General features: G+C 41.2%; 2 protein-coding genes across 3 annotated transcripts; one reads left to right on the forward strand and one right to left on the reverse strand.

Annotated features, from left to right (window-relative positions):
• Positions 1-2,628: 2,628 nt before the first annotated feature.
• Positions 2,629-5,061, forward strand: cdkn2a/b (cyclin-dependent kinase inhibitor 2A/B (p15, inhibits CDK4)). The gene is made up of 2 exons (XM_030350891.1): positions 2,629-2,990; positions 3,608-5,061. Exons 1-2 carry the CDS (start codon positions 2,868-2,870, stop codon positions 3,869-3,871), a joined length of 387 nt encoding a protein of 128 aa, XP_030206751.1. The 5' UTR covers positions 2,629-2,867; the 3' UTR covers positions 3,872-5,061.
• Positions 5,062-5,300: 239 nt separating this feature from the next.
• mtap (methylthioadenosine phosphorylase) lies at positions 5,301-19,046 on the reverse strand. Of its 2 annotated transcripts, none has more exons than XM_030350890.1 (8): positions 18,539-19,046; positions 17,958-18,044; positions 16,698-16,756; positions 16,076-16,243; positions 12,103-12,205; positions 11,123-11,362; positions 7,206-7,328; positions 5,301-6,338 (listed from the first exon to the last, which is right to left on the reverse strand). In XM_030350890.1, the coding sequence occupies exons 1-8, from the start codon at positions 18,560-18,562 to the stop codon at positions 6,300-6,302; spliced, it is 843 nt and encodes a 280-aa protein (XP_030206750.1). In that variant the 5' UTR covers positions 18,563-19,046; the 3' UTR covers positions 5,301-6,299. The 2 variants fall into 2 exon arrangements, with proteins under 2 accessions (XP_030206750.1, XP_030206749.1); XM_030350889.1 differs by lacking the exon at positions 18,539-19,046 and adding an exon at positions 18,479-18,529.
• Positions 19,047-19,233: the final 187 nt, after the last annotated feature.

Consider the following 19,233-nt stretch of genomic DNA (forward strand, 5'->3'; position numbering starts at 1 on the left):
AATGCCTGAGGCATATAGACAAAAGTTTAGGAGTTGCAAAAAGTCTCCTGATTGCACTTTCATGGAGTTTGCTCGAGAGAAGGCCACCTTGTTCGATCGGTGGTGCACCGCCACTAAAGCTACCGATTTTTCTTCTCTTCGAGAATTAGTCCTGCCGGAAGAATTTAAGAACAATATATCCATACGTATAGTAACGTACTTAAATGAGCAAAAAGTGATGTCACTGTCCCAGGCAGCTGTATTAGCAGACAAGTTTGTACTGACCCACAAGCCCGCTCTTGTGTTCTCTACCTCTCCCACCACTCAATTTCACAAGTCCATTATGCTTCCTTTACGCTCTAGGGAGGAACGGTCATGAACTTTATTGTCATGAACTTGGCCATTTAATTGCTGTCAGCCTCGTATTAGAAATCATCCACCACCTGTTCAACAACCAAAGGGGGTTGGATTGGCAAGCACAGTGTCTGGCTCCGTGACAGTTATGCCGAATGTGTGCGTTTCTGACCTTCCCGACCCCAGCTACAAACCATTCATTTTGAGCGGTCTAATGTCACTTACCGGTGATCTAAAGGACCAGCAAAAGGTTCAGATTCTCCGAGACACTGGGCGGCCCAGTCGTTTATCCTCTCTGATTTAGTGCCATTGTCAGGTGATTCATTCTGTGGTTCCAGTGTTTTGATTCAGGGCATAGAGATGGGGTTAGTGCCAGTCCCTATCTCTATGTTAGTGCCAGTCGCAGAGAACGCTCCCGCGTTCTCTGCGCACAGCAAATATATGCAGCGTATAAAATAAAATCTAACCTGAACTGTAAATAAAATAAACGCATAACAATTTATTCTGTACCATTTTGCAATGCAACTCAGTGAGTGACAGGTGACACTGAAACAATGACTGTGTCAAGCCAATGACATGATGCGGCTCACGTGTATTCACATCACGCAGCCAATCAATGCGCTTTTGGTAGGCCCTTGCCTGTTTGGTGATGTTACTTCCCTGACCAACGTTTTTGAAACATGGTATAGATGTGGGAGTTGCAGCACCTATCAGGCAGCATCCATACCGCGTTAACGCTACAAAAAGGTTGATCATGACGCAGGAGGTTTCTTATTTGGTAGAAGATAATCTGGCGACTTCGAGCTCTAGCCCTTGGAGTTCCCCATGCCTCTTGGTACCCAAGCCGGATGGCACATTCCGTTTCTGTACGGATTATAGGAAGGTGAACGCAGTCACGATTCCTGACCTCGATGATGTGGTTGTGTATTCGTCGGATTGGGCCACTCATGTAAATACTTTGACGACAGTGTTCCAGTGTTTGGCGAGGGCTTCCTTGACGCTGAATTTAGCAAAATGTGATGTTTGCTCTTATGTGTGGGGGTGTTACATGTGTGGTTGTTGTCCTTGTGTTTTCCTGTGTCTCCCCTCTCGTTCTCTGTAGGTGATACGCCATTGGCTGTTCCTCCACCATCTTCCAACCCCCTGTCCAATCTGGGAGCTGTCTGTCGGCCAATTAGTGTCATCAGGCCTTGATAACTTGCACCTGTTTTCTCCATTGTAACACTCTGTTGTCTGCCTGTTTGTTGAATGTGTCATGGTCACTTATTTCCTTTGTGTTTGATACGCCGTAGGGGTTTAGGTGAATAGGTAAGATACCCTAGGGTTTACACTATCATCAAGTAGTTTTTCCTCTGTTATCACATCAGGTTAGAAGCGGGGCCGCCCTGTATGTATTAGCTAGGTTGTGTGTGTTCACTAGTAGTTGTCACTTTATTTTGTTTTCTTTGATTTGGCTCCGCTTATAGTTTCCTATTCCCCTTGGGGCAATACTTATCAAATAAATACACCAGTGAATTTACTTTACTGTTGTGCCTTGCTTTATTTTTCCTCTAGTCAGTTTGACGGCAACATGTGTTTATGGTTACCCTACTCCCCATAGAAGTAGCAAGCTTACATCCTGGAGCCATAACGGGGTGGATTACCTCATGGATGACCACTTCAGGTCTTGGGCCCCACTATTCACGTTGTAGGCCTAGATCAGGCCTCATTAATGGGCCAGACAAATGAGCAAGGGGGAGAACAGTGCTGCTTGGGAAGAAAAGGGCTGCCATTCATGACTCATCAAGAGTAAGACAGAGATGGAGGTCAAGCGGAAGGTCTCCTCTATATATAGATATATATATATTGAACATAATATAAATATAACTTGTTTCTGCTCTTGTAGGATAAGTAACATTTATATTACGTTCAATATATATATATATATATATATATATATATATATATATATATATATATATATATATATATATATATATATATATATATATATATATATATATATATATATATAGGCTATAGGCCAACATATTCTTATTGACCCCATATTTCCTGTAGTATCGGCGAAATAAATGATCCTTGGCGCAGTTTGGTCCTTATAACGTATGTAGCTACAAGATAAAACATCGCCTGTAAGCTCCTACACGACAGTTTTCCGTTTCGGTAGGAGCTCTAACTTTTTTAGAGCTCCTACCGTCACTCTGGTACGACTTCCTTAAACTGAAAGCGACTGTGAGCATGCGCAGAGTCGAGCCACTGCAGCACCATGATTACGTCACCCGTACTAAAGCCTAGGCAAGCCCGGACAGACACCACCGGCTGGAGTCACACGACGCGCTCCACTTCATCCCAGTCAATGGACTGTTTATCGGAAATTGACAGACGGCAGATTGAACGACAAATAGGAATACATTTCGAAAACGTTTTTATTTGAAGTAAAAAAATATATCAAAATAAAAAAGCTGGCCATAGACGGAACGTGTTTTTTTTTTTTAGTGAGCAGGAGTTTGGTTCACTGTTTGGTTCCCATAGCCATGACACTTGTGGACGACCTCGCATCAGCAGCAGCGACCGGGAACACCGCAGGTGTGGAGGATCTCCTCCGGAGAGGGGCCGATGTTAACGGTGTGAATAAGTACGGCAGGACGCCGTTGCAGGTCAGTGTTGACAGCGGACGTCAAAGTCCAGGCGAGCGTGTATTCAAATCTGTCATTTAATAAACAGCTCGGCTCATGCAGGGCATCACAACGATCCATAGAATCGTCGAATATGTAATGTAATCATCTCAAACTGTTGGTAGCTTTATCTAGCAATAAGTATGCTGGCCTGAATGAGCAGTTATATATTTTAATCATGCTGGTTTACAACCGGAAATATCACTTTATGCCCAATTTCACGCTATCTAGATTTACCGGGCACCACGCCTGTCACTCCAGCGGACAGGCCGTTCTTAGCTTTCATATGCATCGCATCCCATAATAACAAGGGAAGGCATATTCCCCTACACAAACTGTAAAAACTTCCTGACCAACCAGGCGTGGTGCAAACCAAAAACATTTAAATATCAACTGAGAAATCTTCCTCCAACATAATAATGCTATTTGGCCCATTATTATTAGGCTATTTATAATAGTATTATCATGCATTTGGAAGCAACGTTCCTCAACGTGGCTTGTCACGTCGCGTTTAGGCCTCTTATTAATAATTTTTTTCAAAGCCCAATCCACGCAAGGGTGTCAACGTATCTATTATTTTGATTTATGAAACGATGAAGGTGATGATGATGGGCAGCACCCCCGTAGCCCGCCTGCTGCTCGCGCGAGGCTCGCGGCCAAACGTGGCAGACAGCAGCACCGGGACCACCCCGCTGCACGACGCCGCGCGCGAGGGCTTCCTGGACACGCTGAGGGTCCTGCTGGAGTTCAAGGCCGACCCCGGGGCCCGGGACCACTTTAACTCTCGACCCGTGGATCTGGCGAGGCAGAGTGGACACGACGACGTTGTGGAGTTTCTCAAGCTCTTAGAAGAAGCAAACTGAAAAAAGCCTTGAAAGGATTGTTGCACTTTCCACTGCGTTGCGGGCGTTTTGTTTTAACGGGCCCCCGTTTGAGGGGCCGGACTGGACCTGCGGCCTGAATAAGGCCGTTCGGATCAACGGTTTTCAATGTCGTTTTATTTATTGTTTTCATCTATTGCTGATTATAGGACCACACCCCTTTCAAGTATAAATGTAGGTTTTGTAGTCCTAAAGGTTGTGTAGATAGAAGATTATACGCATAAAGGCTATGCCGCATTGCTGGGGCTTTAGTGGGATAGGCTACTTGTAATTGCTTTTTAATCGTTGATAGGATATTTGTTAGACCTATGCTGGACAGAGCCTATGATTCTCGTATGATAGACTTAACCCTTAATAAGTCCTAATAGGCCTGCTGTAGGATTCGGCTTATGCACTTTATTAACCTGTTTGTCTGCCGGTGGAGAGAGGGGAGGCCTCGGCTCCTGGCCCAAGAGGGCCCTCGCGGTCCTTGGTCCCTGAGGGAGAGGAATGACGGCCTGTAGTCTGGGTCGCAAGGAGATCATGTTTGTTCCGAGCAATAATTATATGATCGTCTTTTGTAGCGCTAAAGGCTACAAGTAAACACTGGGTTGGGTAAGCAAATGAGAATGAGCGTACTCAAATTAACATTGTTTAAATATATTTGTAAAATATGGGGAGTACAAATATACAGCCTGTAACAAATGTAGGTTGGTTCTGTGGATGACCATAGGCCTGTTTTGGTTTGATCAAAATAGGGTTTCATATCGAAATATAGGCCCATCGACCCTAGAAAAACGGTTGTAATATCCCCTTTCGTCTCAATGAATTGTTAAACAAATACATTGTACAAAATATATTATTTAGGCCATAGGCAAAAGTTATTTATTAAAAATCTATATTTGGTGAACAGGATGCGTTGTATTGTACATATTTCTTACAAAACCAAACACGAGAAACGCCCCTTGTGAATGCTGTTCTCCCTTATCACTTGACGCCAGACTATCTCCACAAATATGACATGTAAACCTCGAAGCACAAACTGGACTCCATGCGGCCATGCTTTCGCATGCGCAAAACCCGTTTACTGCACTATGTTGGGTAACTCTAGGTCTTATATAGGGGTATTCGGTTGTCCTGTATACAAATAAAGTGAATTGTGAATTTGTGCAAATAAATATGTATGTTTTTTAGATATGTTTCAATGTATTGCCAAATTCACGCAAGTAGTTCTACCATTTATTTAGTCTATAGATTTGCTAAAGAGAAACTCGATTTATAGGATTATTGTTTCAATAAACAATTGCTAAATCAAGACTAAAAAAATAATTGTAGGCCTAGGTCATCTGCATTCAAAGTAAAACATCAGATTGGGTTAGGCCTTTATTACCTGCTGATGTGGGTTAAAGCATAAAGGATTGTAATGGAAAACCTGTCTCGCATGCCTAATTTTTTATTGGTCATATAGTTTGATTGCACATTGTCAGTAACAGGATTATAAACAAGTTGTAAACCATAAAACAATAGTCCAATGTCTCAGACATCGTTTCGGGTCCACATTAAATATTAATCTCTCAAATCAGTTCTTCCGACCTGATCGACTAATTTACCTTTTTAATTTCTAATTTATTCCAGATGCGAAGCTTGTAAGGTTTGTAAATTTTATTTATTGAAGCTGTCAAGATGTGCCAACAAAATCAGGCCTATGTGTGTTTGCATAGGCCTATGGTGAAGCAGGATATCCAAGTGCATAAAGTAGCCTTTGACCTATAAAAACAAAGATAAGGTCTAAAAGACTATCAAAATAATCCAACCGGCTGATGATCACCTCATAAAAATACATTTCCATTCGTCGTACAGATAAGCTTTACATGAAATAAACAATAATACAAGCATGTAGGACAGGCCTATTTCGCAGAGCTAATGTAGGTAAATATCACTTACAAATTGTCATTCAGGCAAGTCAATGTTTACAAGGCTAACAACGCTGTAAAATAGTAAATCATGCAACAGCCATATCTCAATTCAACCTCCTAATACTGAAATGAACACTGAGATACAAAGCCAATAAAATCAATTATGATCTCACAAATGAATTCAAATCTGACCTAGAACTTTGAACACTGATCCCTCCGAACTCTCCGGGGCTCTCCCCCAGAAGGTGGCAGTCCTTCATAAAACCATGCGGAAGTGTTCCACCACAATGAATAGTGTGTGCAGATTGTAAATGACCGAGCTGTTTTTTTTGCAGCTTTCTTCATTTAAAAAACAGGAAACACTGAGGAGACATGCAATAGATGTGCCAGGCACTTTCTTGTGATTGACCGCTGATCCAAATCCAGGCGGAGGCATTTGAAGGCTAGAGCTGGCGGTGGCGGGGGTGACAAACTGGTGGTGTGTGTGTGAGTGGGTGTAGCGGAGGTCGCATTACTCAGTGCTTGGGTAACATCACGGAACACTGGGCCAGTGTCTGGAAAACAAAGAAGATTGTATTTAAAAAAATTATCATTTAGTTATGTTTTGCTGGGATTATTTATTATAAATTGTATTTTTTACATTATTAAAGAAATCTAAAATTATAAGTAAAGTAAGGAAGAAGTAAAGCCAAAGGCGTCCTGGCTTTAACAGATTTTTTTATTCAACTGAGACATAATGTTAGCAGAGCTCACTAACACCTGCATTGTTCAGGCCTTGACAGAAATTATGTATTTTAAATATTGAAAAATAAAATAATCTGCAAACGGGTCAGCTAGCAACTATTAAAAAATACTAATAAAGAAAGGGTACAGAATTCAGGATACATTTTTCTGTGTTTAAAATATATAATTAATTGCATTTGAAAGACAATGGCCAAACCCTAATTTTTTATATATTTTAATCACATTATTATATACACTGTATAAAACACGGTCTCCAATTTACTACTACCCGACCTAATGAAGGATGATCATTATGGTCAAAACTAAATTTCATGTAAATTAAAGTTCTAAATGAGCTCACAAGTGATTTTAAAATGAACCACCATGGATTATATGAGTGTTAAATAGATGGTAATAATGATTGGTTGGTTTGGAACTACTTTTTATTTAGTTTTTTTCATTGCCCAATTCACATGATGTTGAAGAAGTTGGCAGGCACATTGTTTAGCCCTACCATCTCTGTATGTCCCTTACATCAAAAATGTAATTACTGCAGCTACTGTGGATTAACATGATTTGGGTGATATCAGCCTCCCTTGAAAGATTGCTTGGATAAATGCTTGAAATTCTGTCAAATAAAGTAAGCTAATAGAACGGAAGCGTTTGGCAAAATGAGAGGAAAGGACGGCTGGACTTACTTTCAGGCTTTTTATGGTCTGTGACCAATCCATTTGGCAGATCTGGGGAATCACTGTGAGCAGGATGCTGCTTGCTTTATTTGCGTTTTCCTTCATGGTCTTCAGTACGTTGTCAACACATACCTGCCAGTGAGAGAACATGATACCGTTAACTGAAATGTTCAAAAAATTATCAATGCATTTGTTTTTGAAAACAACCTACAAAATTAAATGTTTGTATTCGTAAGTAACCAGATGGAAGTAAACTTCCAGAGTCAAGCTTTGTAAAAGTATTTTATTTCCTTAAGTGAAAAGTAAACAGAAACAGCCTACTGGACATCAATGGGAAAAACCTAAACGGATGTTTCAGATGGTTTGCAGCAGGTTAAATATTGATTCTTATACCACACCTTCCCTCAATCGTCACCTGAGGAGACCCTTCAGGAACAAACCTGTCTCTATCTCTGTGCCTTCAGACACCCAGTCACATACACACACGCACACTGGGAGCGTACATTTCAAACAAAACCCCCCCTCCTCCTCCACTCCAGCTTTATTTGTAATACAGTTGGAAATCCTTGATCAAACACATACTTTTATTTCACTTTGATAATTGAAACGCTACTAAGGTTCCCATCACACCCAGAAAACATTAACAAACAAGTTGTGGGGGGGGGGGGGGAATCTGGAAGTCGACCCAATAACCTAAGTCTCCAACGGGAAACCGGTTCAACAGCAACACTACAAAACGCAACAATCGACAAAGATCCACTTCATACTCCCTTCACGAACAGGATCTCCACAAAGCCACCGCTCAGTCTACTGGGTTCCAGTGATGCTTGAGCAGGGTTTATGGTAGGGGGATGACTATGATATCAACAGTGATCCGGTGGCCGGGGCTGAGCGCGGCTGGTGTGGACGGTGACTCACTGTGACTCAGCCTCCTATAGAGAGGACTCTCAGCCGGAACCTGGCAAGCAGGCCGACTTCTGGCGGAGGCTGGGGGCGGAGGGGCAGGATGTAGTTCGGAAGGAGGCCGGAGGAGAGAGTGTCTGTGGGGGCAGTGGTGGCGGGGTCAGGTGGTGGCGGTGGGGGCGGAAGGATGTGGTGAGCGTTTTTGCAACAGTGGGGACGAGGTCGGGTGCCGGAACTCTATTTGTAAGTGGAACTGAGTATCAACAGGCAAAGTTCAGCAATCACAACACACACCGTTAGCGAGAATTTTTTCACACACTCAAACGCCTGTGTTTGGGCGTGCGCGCGTGACTGAGGGCAAATGAGGACAACTCACTCAAAGCGATTCCAGCGATTTTAATACATTATATGTATATTAATCATACTGAAAAGCTCATGGGTTTCGATGTGAATCGTGACATCTTCTGAAAGCTGATGTCACGTATTTGGGAGATCATAAAGTGTGTTGCGTCTGTTGTGTCAACAGATTCAACACACATTGATGGGCGGATCCCATAGTGGAACATTCTGGCCATGCAGGAAGCATTTTTTTAAGCCAGTTGGACTTCTTTAAAGATATGCGTCGATCATGCATGAATCGAATTATACCTAGCAAGGAGACTTCTCATAGTGTCCCACTCCCTAGTTTGGCCCTCGAGCACAACGTTTCGTTTTGCTTTCGCTTCCTCTTGATACAACTTAACTTATTCGAGAGAAGTAGGGCACCATTATAAATAATAAGGTGTTGAACAGAGCAGGTTTGACTAATAAATAAAAATTCTAATCCGTCGCGCAGACGAAACTTTTTGGTCCAAAAGACAAATCTATTAAACAAAAATGGGATAAAGATTAGTTAAATCATTATCCCTGCTACAAGCTTGGTCCAATGAGGTTTTTGTAATCCTTACTCCTTAACTTGGATCATTCAATGTAAATTCTTATCTGCTCTTTCAAGTCTGCAATAAAATAAAAATAAAAATGTATATTATTTTTTATAGAAATTTGAAGATGTGATGATAATTTATATCTTCAAATCTTTTATTTTGTACAAGGAGGATCTAATTTTATGTTTCTTCCATCAACATCGACAACAGACAAGTAGACCTTTTCATATATGTTTAGTGTATTATAAGGTCAGTGACAAGATGTAAAAGATTGTTGTCCTAACCTAACCAAACAAGTTTGGTGACATTGAAGAGAAGTTAATTAAAGAGGGTGTGGTGGATCAGACAGGAACCGATCCAGTTTTTTGCCAGGCACAGCAAACTCCTCGTGTCCCATAAGCGTCATGCGTATACCATGCTTGACTTCCATGTAAAAGCGTGAGCAGGCCGGCTCTCAGTGTTAACTTCCATTCAAAACTCACACTTTGCAATTTCAGTTTACAATGTTCCAGCAATTTAATTTCAGACTTGATCGGACGAATGCGGCTAGGCTATATAGTACAAATGGAATGTGATGGAGGCAAGATTTCTATGTAATCTGGCTGCAAATCCCTTTCCTCGTGCCAATCCGGTTCTAATAAGAGTTTCAATAATGTGGTCTTTCTGGCTGGTGCTCCTCGGACTGGCACGTGTGCCAGGGTTAGTTGATGAAACTGGCTCACATCCAAACTCATCTGGGTGGACGGGTTTCCATTCTTTCGTTTCCTGATTTCTTTCCACCAATCATGTAGGATAGGGAGGGGACAGTTCTCGTTAACCGTTAAAAAGGGTCTGTTTAATTTTCTTATACCACGGTCTTGGCGAATGCTCGATTCTGATTGGCTGCAGGGTGTTTATTAACTCCTGATATACGGACACCTGAAGTACAAGTAGTTCCAGTCAAATTGTCTGTTCAGCCTTCAAAACGAGAGCTGGTAAACTGCAAAAAATGAATTAAACTAATCAGGTAAGGCTTTTACAGTCTATATGCTATAGACCCTAGAGCAGGGGTCACCAACCGCTTTGAACCTGAGAGCTACTTCATGGGCACTGAGTCATACGAAGGGCACCCAGTTCTATACACTCTTCTGAAATAACAAATTTGCTCAGTTTGCCTTTAGTTATAGATTACTATTAATGATTAATGATACTCATCTATGTGAAGACATGTTAATTAATTAAGTCAGGTTGATTGATAGTTTTCTCACAATAATTATCAACAATGACTTAAAAAAGGTCGGAAAGAGTTGTTCAAGAATGAGTAGTGCTATTTTAGAACAGGCCTGCGGGCGCCTCATGTGGTCCTTGCGGGCGCCATGGTGCTCCTTCCGGGCACTGTGTTGGTGACCCCTGCCCTAGAGTATCTGTGGTATAAAGGCTGGGACGAATTTCGACTTATAAATATGTACAATGCATAACGTTAGCTCTCTGACTCATAGCTGAGCGGACTAGAATACCTCCCATTGCCAATTCGTAGCTAAGGTCCGTCCTAATTACTGGAGTAGTGAACAACGATCCGTTGCATAAGAACCTTACGGGAGGGTAATGGTTGTTGCAGGAATTAGTCAAACCCTCAGGCGTTACCAGGGAAACAAAGTTATGTCTTGTGAAAAAATTTATATTTATGAATGTAATGAATATAAATATAAATGAATGATCTTAATTCATTTTCTTGGCAAGTGACCGTGGTATGAGCGGGATAATGCCCTTCGAGGTGTCCATTATCAGGAATTAATGGCCTGCGGGTCGGACGGTCCACGCCTCCGCGTCGTCCATGAATTCCAGATAATGGACACCTCGTCGGGCATTATCCCTTACAAATCAACATGCTTTGGACTGGCCAATGGGAGAAAACACTTATTAACTCCCCCTTCCGAATACTTCTTCGCTTTAGGGAATCACAAAAAACAGGCGCATCTCCCCCCTGCAGCGTTTAGTTTCCGACCCGGATTCTGTGCTGTCTCCCCCCCCCCAGAAGTTTTTTGCCATAACAAAGCAGGACTGCCCGAACCGAGAGAAGGGTTAAAGAAGTGCCGTCAAAGTAGTCGAGACGTCACTCACCGCCTCCTCGTGCTCCTTCCAGCAGTCGTAGTCGGTTGCCATGGCGATGCTGGCGTAGCATAATCCCGCCTCCTTCGCAAGCACCACCTCGGGCACGGTGGACATGTTGATGACGTCCGCGCCCCACTGGCGGAACATGAGGCTCTCGGCACGCGAGGAGAAGCGGGGACCTTCGATGGTCAGCACGGTGCCCCGGGCGTGGCACTTGATGCCCAGGCTCCTTGCCACCTCCACCAGCACCTGCACCAGCAAGGAGAGACCAGGGTCATCATGATGTCGCCCGTAGGGCGGGGCCTAAGGGAAGGGGGTCGGAGCCAGGCTGCATTGCTGCAGGTTCCAAAGACCTGCAGTAATGAATGAATGAATGAATGAATGAATGAATGAATGAATGCATTGTAAATCCCCTTAGTCGTAAGAAAGCCGTTACGAATCAGCCAATAACTGCGTGTTCATCCCCTTAGGGGGCGGTTTCTGAAACATTTTTATAAAGTCGTCAGCCGTGTGGATAATAGAAGTACCGTGTGAAAACGGCACTTCCTGTTCGTTGATATAAAAAGGTGATGAGTCAAGTTATTCATTCTCTTAGTTTCATCTGACCTGACACGGTTCATTCATTCATTTTTTAATTAATTCAACATTTCGTTGTGACAAAAAGCAGCATGAAAGCTAAATGTTGCAGTGGTTAGTATGGGCAGACAGTAGATACTGTCGAGGGTTCGTTGGTGTTGTTCGCTAGTGGGGTTGACAGACTGCTGTAGTAGATTGAGCTCAACAAAATACTGCAGTGCTCAGGTCGTGTTTTAGATTCAATTGAATAGGACAACGGAGTTCACAGAAGAATGTCGCACAAACTTCCCATCCGAATAATTTTACATTGTAATATTTAAGATAGAGATCATGTGTTACACCTGAACCGACTACTAGGAGTTGGTTGGTTAGGGTTAATTATGTCACATAGAGAAAAGGGAGCTGCTGCTCACGTCTCTGGTCCTGTTGCAGAAGGGCTCTGCCATGGGGATGTGGCATACCCCAGGAGGGTGGCCGGGCTGCCCGTCATAGAAGGTCTGGGCCCTCTTCGTAGTCCTATTGGAGGCAGTGGTTGAGAGAGCGTTTAAGAAACTTTAGTTTTGAACCCTTTAATCCGACGGGGCTCGCACAAGAGGATAGGAACGATCCTAGTATACAATCAAAATTTAGGAACTGACAAGGTGCGGTCCAAGTTCAACTGACTAAACATCTGAAGTGTAGTTCCATTGACCGAATGAATATGGTTAACTTCTCATCAATTAGTGTTGTTAGAACATCAATATAATACATAAAAAAATAGAATTGGATGTGAATATGATTTAGACGTGAACCGATTCAAATTGCACTTTTGTACCCATTCAATTAATGAAATGTTGGTGCCATCTCCATGCCAACAGAAGCTTCTAGATACAGGGGATAAAGAACGCTTCGTAAATTCCCTGTAGCAGTCACAGTACAGCGCCCGCTCAGAGAAGAGACGACCCCCTAATAACAAACGCTTATTGTGCTGGAAGCATTAACATTTTTGCCTTCTTAAAGCTATATTCTTAGGGCTATTTTTAGATGCCGCTTTTTTTCTGTATAATATCCCCGCACTGTGTGAGCAATGTGCCGGTTCTGACGGTACGTTTGTTATGAAGTATAATTAATGCTTAGTCCACAATGTTATCAGCTTAATCAACAGTAAAAGTGACAAATGAAAACCAGATAGTCACACTTCACCTATTGAGTTGAACGATTGAGTAAACAGAACGTACTTCCGAAACAAAGCAATCTTTTGTTTCGGCGTTCTCCTCAAATGAGGGGACTTTGTGGGAGGTAGCAAATATGAACCTTATTACATATTAAACAAACAAATACTATAATATATATAATCCTACCAACAAAGAACACACAGTTCAGACACATCAATTATTCCTTTGTGTTGGTCATAAATAAAAGACAAGCTACACAATTCCTTTTTTTTGGTTGAATATTTGGCATTAAAAGTAGTAGAATATACTGTTCTAAACCCTAACACACCACTTCGCATGGCCATTTAATTTATAATTGTATACGAGAAAGGATTTTCCTCGGACCGACTGAAGCAAATGCTTTAGGATGCAAAACTCCTAGGCTTCCTATGTTGGTGTATAACGGTTAAATATTTCATCTCAGCAACAAAAGAAAACACAGACCAAACGCCTAATGAAAGCCAGGAGGTAAGGAAATGACCACTGGCACACAGACACATGGTCACATGCTAAGGAACAAGTCCAAACATATTCCCCACAAGCAGCTCCCTTCTTTCTTGCATAATATTTTTGGCGACCTTTTAGTATCGATTAGCTTTGGCGACATCAACTAGCCAGACAAAAATTAACCAAATAAAATGTACATCAAACTTAAATAAAAAACACATTAGTGAAAAACTTTTCACACTTTCTGATCCTGATGCGCCCAGCAGTTGTAGGCAGTTGTAGACAGAACCAATTGTATAGCATTTGCTTGTTTGGTAGAAAATGTGGGCAATGGACAAACTAATTGCACACATTCTCAATTCCTGCAGCTCCCATACTACACTTCAAAATAATGCGTTGAGCCACCTATGCCGGATAACCGCAGTCATTGTGCTGCGATTAGTTGGAATTCACGTGTGACTTTGGGAAGCTAATTCACTTACAAGAACAATTTAGAGGCATGACAATAGAAAGCAACACGTAACCAAATAAAAGTATTTAAAAATGGTTGTTCCTTAATATATAACTTAATTTATAGTAACCCAATTTGAAAAAAAGTAACATTGGAAGAATAATAAACCCAAAACAGCCCGGGTAAAGGCATTTGAGTTAGAAATGATAGGACAAGGAGTCCCACTTGACTTAAACACAAACTGCACAGCACACAATACATTTTATTTGAATATTAAATACTGAAATTAGATTTTGCCTAAAAATGACCATGCTGGTAAGAATAGTTGTTTGAGTTGCAATATTACGGCTTATGGTACATATTTTATTATCTATTACCAAATAGTTTTTCAATTTTTTCAAATAAATGGGATATTACAACCACAACAGAACAGGAACCTCATGACACAAGAAGTTCCTGCACATATTCAGATAAACAATTACAAAGAGAAAGGGAAATGAAAGATTCTAGCGCTCCTATTGTTACATGAGATTAACTGTGCAAACAGATCCACACGCCCATATAGTCAAAGTAATCCCACGCTGAAAAGACATACTCAATTGTGTTTGGATTTTTTTGCCTTGTGTATTCACATGTGGTAATCTTAACAAAAGTACACATTTGAACACCATTACATGAAGCACAGCTCAACTATAAAGTGTGCCCGATGGCCCGGGGCCAGCAGTCACATCAGGCCGGTAAATCTTCAACTGCATGATGTTGGTATTGCTACAAAATAAAAGATATGTAACCAAAGTAATAGCTAGTGCTGTGCATATAATGGCAGTCAGCAGGGAAGAGAATGTCGTTTTTAAAAAAGAGTTTGCATTGTTTACATAAATGATTAAAATAAGTAACAAAAAAGGTATTTGGTTTTATGATCCAACACTAATAATTACAACTTTAAGTGAGGGCCAGTAAAATGTACTTTAAAAAGGAAGCCACCAATAGAAAGAATAAGTGAGGATCCTGCTACAAGTCACCCAAAAACAAATATGCGTGCTATTTTTCTCACACGTGGCAAGGTAAATGATATGCAGTGTGGAAAGAAAGAAGACAGGAAGTGGCCTGTACAGCGAACAAAATATCTGTATTGTGTTTCTTCCAACAGAACATCTGACTCAGTAAAGGCTACGGGCACGTAAGGGATATGCCCCCAGGAAAATAGTTGTAGAGCTTTCGGCAAACCAGGAGCCCTACCCGAACCACATATTGTTTACGCGTTTTATTTTTAAGCCTTTCTAGATAAGATCATGGCATTTCACAAAACCGCTAATAACTGAACTATGTGACTTTCTTACAAAGTTATAAAAAGGGTCAGTGAATCTCTTGGGTAGGTGTTAATCATTGTTGTGGGAAAAACATTTCAGATCGTCTATCCACCCTCAGGCGTCTATCAGGCGTCTATCCACCCTCTCGACAAAAGTGACACGACAATCACTCGACAAAAGTGATATCTATAGATATAAGTCAATAGATATATATTATATATATATATATATATATACACACACACACACACACACACACACACACACATCTCATATATCTATATCTATTTATATAGATATATGATAAATTCAATTTGACAGCAGGCACCACTGACATTTAAGTCTCTGTGCTGAATCTAAAATAAAACAATTGCCCTATTCATCGTAGAATAACGACAACTAACTACCAGAAAATAGTGAATACCATGAGTATCTGCGGAATTGAATACGTCTTCAACCAAATGCAACACAGCACCATTGAGGGACAATATAAACAGAGCAACAGTAGTGACAGTTCCCACTTTAGTAAAGTAAAGCAGAAAGGTCAACCTTTGAATATTTAAAATCCTGTTTAAATACCACACATGTAAACATAGATCACGTGTATAGATCTGGAGTATCCAAAGACATAATCAAAGTTAAAAAAATCATGAATTCATATTATTCCATCTTCTACGTTCCATCTTGTATGCTGTAAATTGGTTATCCATCAAACTTAGTCCTCCCTTTTTAAGTTCTGCCGTCGCTACACAACGTGGGAGAGATGGATCCATCTCCCCATCCATCCCTCTGGTGAGTTTAAGGACATCACAACCCTAACAAATGTAAAAATAAATTGTAGCTAAATTCTAGTTCAAAGAAGCCCATATACAACTATATTGGACAGCTCAAAAAAAAACAATATTAATATTAATTGAACATCGACAATAACCCTACGTCACTTTAAAACAATCCATCAAGACGGCTTTTATTTTTGTGGGAATACCTGTCAATGAACTGGTCGATGATGACTATGTCCCCTGGCTGTATTTCCTCCCGGAGGGAGCCACAGGCCGTGGTGACCAGCAAATGAGTGCAGCCCTCCTCTCTCAGGGCCCAGATGTTGGCCTGGTTGTTGACGTTGGACGGCATGATGGTGTGCTGTCTGCCGTGCCTGAGTAACAAATATATATTAATCATAAATTAATTCATTACAAATACATTTAACTAAATATAAAAATCTAAACAGAATATATTTAAAACTAAATAAATGAAAGACAAAAACACACAAAATTACACCAAGTGCGCCCTCTACTGGGTAGAACGGAGTAAGTGTTGCCTGGCTCTGTGTAGTACGCAAGAGTAGTCTAATATCTGTGCAGTCAGATATTGGAACTAAAAGGGTGTGTCAAGGTGCCCCTACTTGTTGAGTATGGTGAAGTTGGAGAGCAGAGGACTGTATTTGTAAGAAACAAAACAACCTTGACAGAAAGATAGCCGTTTATTTGCAGACTAGCAGTGTTTTTATCTAATAAAGTGTTTGCATGTTTTCCCAAGTATTTGGTGGCTGCGATGACATCTGCAACAAGTGTGTGTAGTCAATCCATTGTAGTCCAAAATAAACTCACCTTGCTAGAAGCACACATTCAACATTCTTTATCTTCCCCACTATCAGCGCATCTGAAGGCTGTTGGAGAGGATACAAGATGAACTAAGTAAACCATACATCCAATAACATCAGCTGACTAATGCATTCATACAATACAGTATGTTCATATTGTGCCTTTTTTTTTTTTTTTTCCCCTTTTCCTTTAGAAGATCATATAGCCATGTATATGGTCTGCTAATCAAAATAGCTAAATTCCACAACAAAGGGGCATACTCTCTCCGCAAGAAAACAACTTTCCTGAACTGCAGGAAACGGCTATTTTGCGGTTAGCATTTACTACCGTGACTTGCCTGACGGATAGTTTGGCACGCCCTCAAACAAAGCTAGTTTGAGCTGTGGAGTTCTGTTCTGGTATTGCCACGTCGAGCTGACACTGTTGTCATCAGTGCAAAGCAAAATCCGCTTAGTATGAACTTCCAAAATAAAGAGTGAGAAGAATCAGTTGTTCAAATTTACTTTGACCGCTTAATTTTACGGCAGACTGCTGGGTCGTTGATACATGTAGATTCAGGATCAAACCTGACTGTAAGCTTTATAACTGTATGATATTTGTTCGGGTAAAATAACAAGATAGCTCCTAACAAGTGTTCATCTGCCGAGTAGTAGCTTAGCTGTAGACCCAGTGAGAGAGCTTCCTCAGGTTATACTGTTAAAATGATTTGTTTAAACAGCTGTGTGCCGCGTCAAACCTGCCCACTCACATTGTTGCATTCAAATATTTTGTTTAGTCAGTTGAAGACCTTGAATAACTCGCTAGCTCATGTCATTGTATTCAAATGTTTTGGTTAGCCAGCTGTATGCCCCAGCTCAATTGTTGGCACATGTTATTTGTTTCAAAAGGTTGAGAATGGTGTTTTGCGTCGATCAGATTGTTCGGCCTGAAATTACGACTCGGGCTGAGAAAGGTATGGCTGAATCAAAGTCATTGATACTGGCAATGTTGACAGTTGCTCGGGACTAAGGGGCGTGAGATGACCTACACATAGACCGATGGAATATTTATGCTGACCAATCAGAGCTGCAACCGATTCTTACAAAGGATGAAAGCGGTTCTCAATCAATGTGTGAGAATAATAAAGTATTTTTAGCATGAAACCTATTCTAGCAGAACATCCAAACGAATTTATTATTATATATCATTATTATTATGAACCACAAAAACGGCATAATATGATACCTTTAATAAATGTCTGCTTTAGCACAGCTGTGGTAAACTAACCTTTCCATATGGCGTGTCGACATATCGCTCAGTCCTCCCTTCCAGGATATCTGGGTCATCAAGACCCGATCCACCGATTATTCCGATCTAGAAGAAGGAAACAGTTTCACACATTATTTTTAACTATCTTTAATCACTCCAACTCTCTTAAATACACAAGACTGCGATCAATGTATTATTTCCTCGTTTATTACCATGGCATTATAATTTTTATTTTGAGAAAAACTGAAAGTTAGGACAACGTGGTGCAGAAGTGCTTAAGACAGCTACTAATCTAGCAGTATAGCTAGCTACTAATCTATACATTATGATACTGCATTCAACATTGCGATAGCTGCAACCACATTTACTAGCTATTTTGACCCGCAGATTTTTTAACACCGTGCATTTATAGCACATCGAATTGAATATGTGCATGTATCCATAACCACGAAAGTTAAGCCTAAAAACACAAACTAATGGAAATAACTTAAATAGATAGCAATGCATAACATACTGCTGGGCAGCGCGGTTACATGCACCTCTGCCGCCCCTCGAGAGCCCTGGGCGAGATTCATTGGACGTATCCGTCAGGATTTTACCTTAATGTGCATTTGTGAGGCCATGGTGAATGTTTGCCACGTTTCTTCCTGAGCCACAAACACTTCCGTTTACACTTGAGTCGCTAGCATCTTGGGTAGCCAACCCCGAAATTAATTTACGACATAACAACAGCTGCTACGTTTTTTTCTTTTAGGAATGCACACAGCACTTCATTCAAATACAAAAAAAACGTTTAACTGGCAAATTACTTGATGTACATCTTTAACACCTTTTTTCATATCTCTGACCCTGTTTAGCTCCAGTGATATGCGCAAGGCATTAACCCTGTCGGGGTTAGGGGTTCGAATCCCACTTCAGAGCCATGGTGGCAGTGATGTGTCTTCTCCCCCCTGAGTCCGCTTGGTTCTGTGAGTCAATGGGCGTTGAGCATAACCTCCCTTCTCAGGTCCTGGATGTGTGTGTGGTTGTAGGTTTCTGAATAATGTGGAACGTGAATAATTGTGTGTTCCTGAATCCTCGGATGTCAGCCTTCCGAGTTGCAGGTTTGACGTCACTTCCGGTCTCGGAGCATTCGTAGCGTCCTGTTGTCTTTGTGATTTTTGCATGAAATTGGCTAGTGGTTGTTTATTGTTAGCTACATTAGACTCATTGGCAAACCAGCCCGAAAACAAACGACACAGCTTTACATTGTATTGCACGCACAGCAAGACCATGCAATGTATACATTGGTGAC

The sequence above is a fragment of the Gadus morhua genome, chromosome 3 (genome assembly GCF_902167405.1).
Source record: "Gadus morhua chromosome 3, gadMor3.0, whole genome shotgun sequence".
Classification (NCBI taxonomy): Eukaryota; Metazoa; Chordata; class Actinopteri; order Gadiformes; family Gadidae; genus Gadus; species Gadus morhua.